Source organism: Chinchilla lanigera, unplaced genomic scaffold (genome assembly GCF_000276665.1).
Source record: "Chinchilla lanigera isolate Chin_1 unplaced genomic scaffold, ChiLan1.0 scaffold00008, whole genome shotgun sequence".
Taxonomy (NCBI): Eukaryota; Metazoa; Chordata; class Mammalia; order Rodentia; family Chinchillidae; genus Chinchilla; species Chinchilla lanigera.
In genome coordinates, this window is record NW_004955409.1 from 25,969,109 (window position 1) to 25,970,010 (window position 902).

General features: G+C 68.2%; 1 protein-coding gene across 1 annotated transcript in view; it reads right to left on the reverse strand.

Annotated features, from left to right (window-relative positions):
* Positions 1 to 279, reverse strand: part of Fam177a1 (family with sequence similarity 177, member A1) — a 22,694-nt gene extending 22,415 nt beyond the window's left edge. The window contains 2 exon segments of the mRNA XM_005376932.2: positions 8 to 131; positions 133 to 279. Of these exon segments, the coding sequence (XP_005376989.1) occupies positions 8 to 131; positions 133 to 164 (156 nt within the window). The 5' untranslated portion in view covers positions 165 to 279.
* Positions 280 to 902: the final 623 nt, after the last annotated feature.

Sequence of the window (902 nt, forward strand, 5' to 3'; positions counted from 1 at the left end):
CACCTACCTGCGGCGCCGAGTCCCCGAACGCCGCGGCCGCCGCGGCGCCTGACACCAGCGCCGCGTCCGCTCCCTCCGCACAGCCCGCCGGCTCCCGCTCCATCGTCGTCGCGGCCACGGGGCTGCTGGCGATACCGGGAAATGGCCGATAAACCCAATTCCATCCTCCGCCTCGCCCGCCTTGTCGCTGGCGCAACCCGGCGGACGGGAAGAAGGGCTCCCAGGCGGCCAAGCCCGGTCCCACCCTGCCGCGTCACGTCACCCCGACAGCGGCCGCGCGGCCGAAGGGCGGGGCCAACCGGGGAAGGGGCGGGGCCATCTGGGAAGGGGCGGGGCCGGCCGCGCCTTGCCCGCTGGGGTCGGCGTCCCGGGTGCAGCTCCCCGCAGCGTGGGAGTCGCAGCTTCCGTCCCCGGTGGGGCAGATGGGGCGGGGCCTCTGTCGCGCCGCTTCCGGCCAGGCCGGCGTCGGGAGCTCGCGGTCCCCGCCTGGCACCTTCAGTGACGTCGCGCCTACCTGCACCTGAACCTCGGTGTGCGGATTTCGGCCCTGGCGCTGACTGCTGGGGCTGGGCAGTCGCTCTTGCGGGGCATTGTTTCTGCGCGTGTAAAGCGAGGACTGCTGCGCGGTGAGCGTCAAAAACTAGTGCCGAGATGGAGTTGCCGCGCCTGTGAAATGTGTATCTCCAGTTCCTAACATGGATGCCAGTCCTGCCAAAATACCCTTGCCCCGGCCTCCCACTTGTAACCCAGCATGTGAAAGGCTGAGGCGGGAGGATCGCTGTGTGTTCGAGACCAGCCCGGGCTACATAGTGAGTCAAGGCCAATCTGAACTACACAGCGAGACCGTGTCTCAAAACAACGAAAACCCTTGAGGTAAGTGTGGTGGCGCACGCCTGTAATTC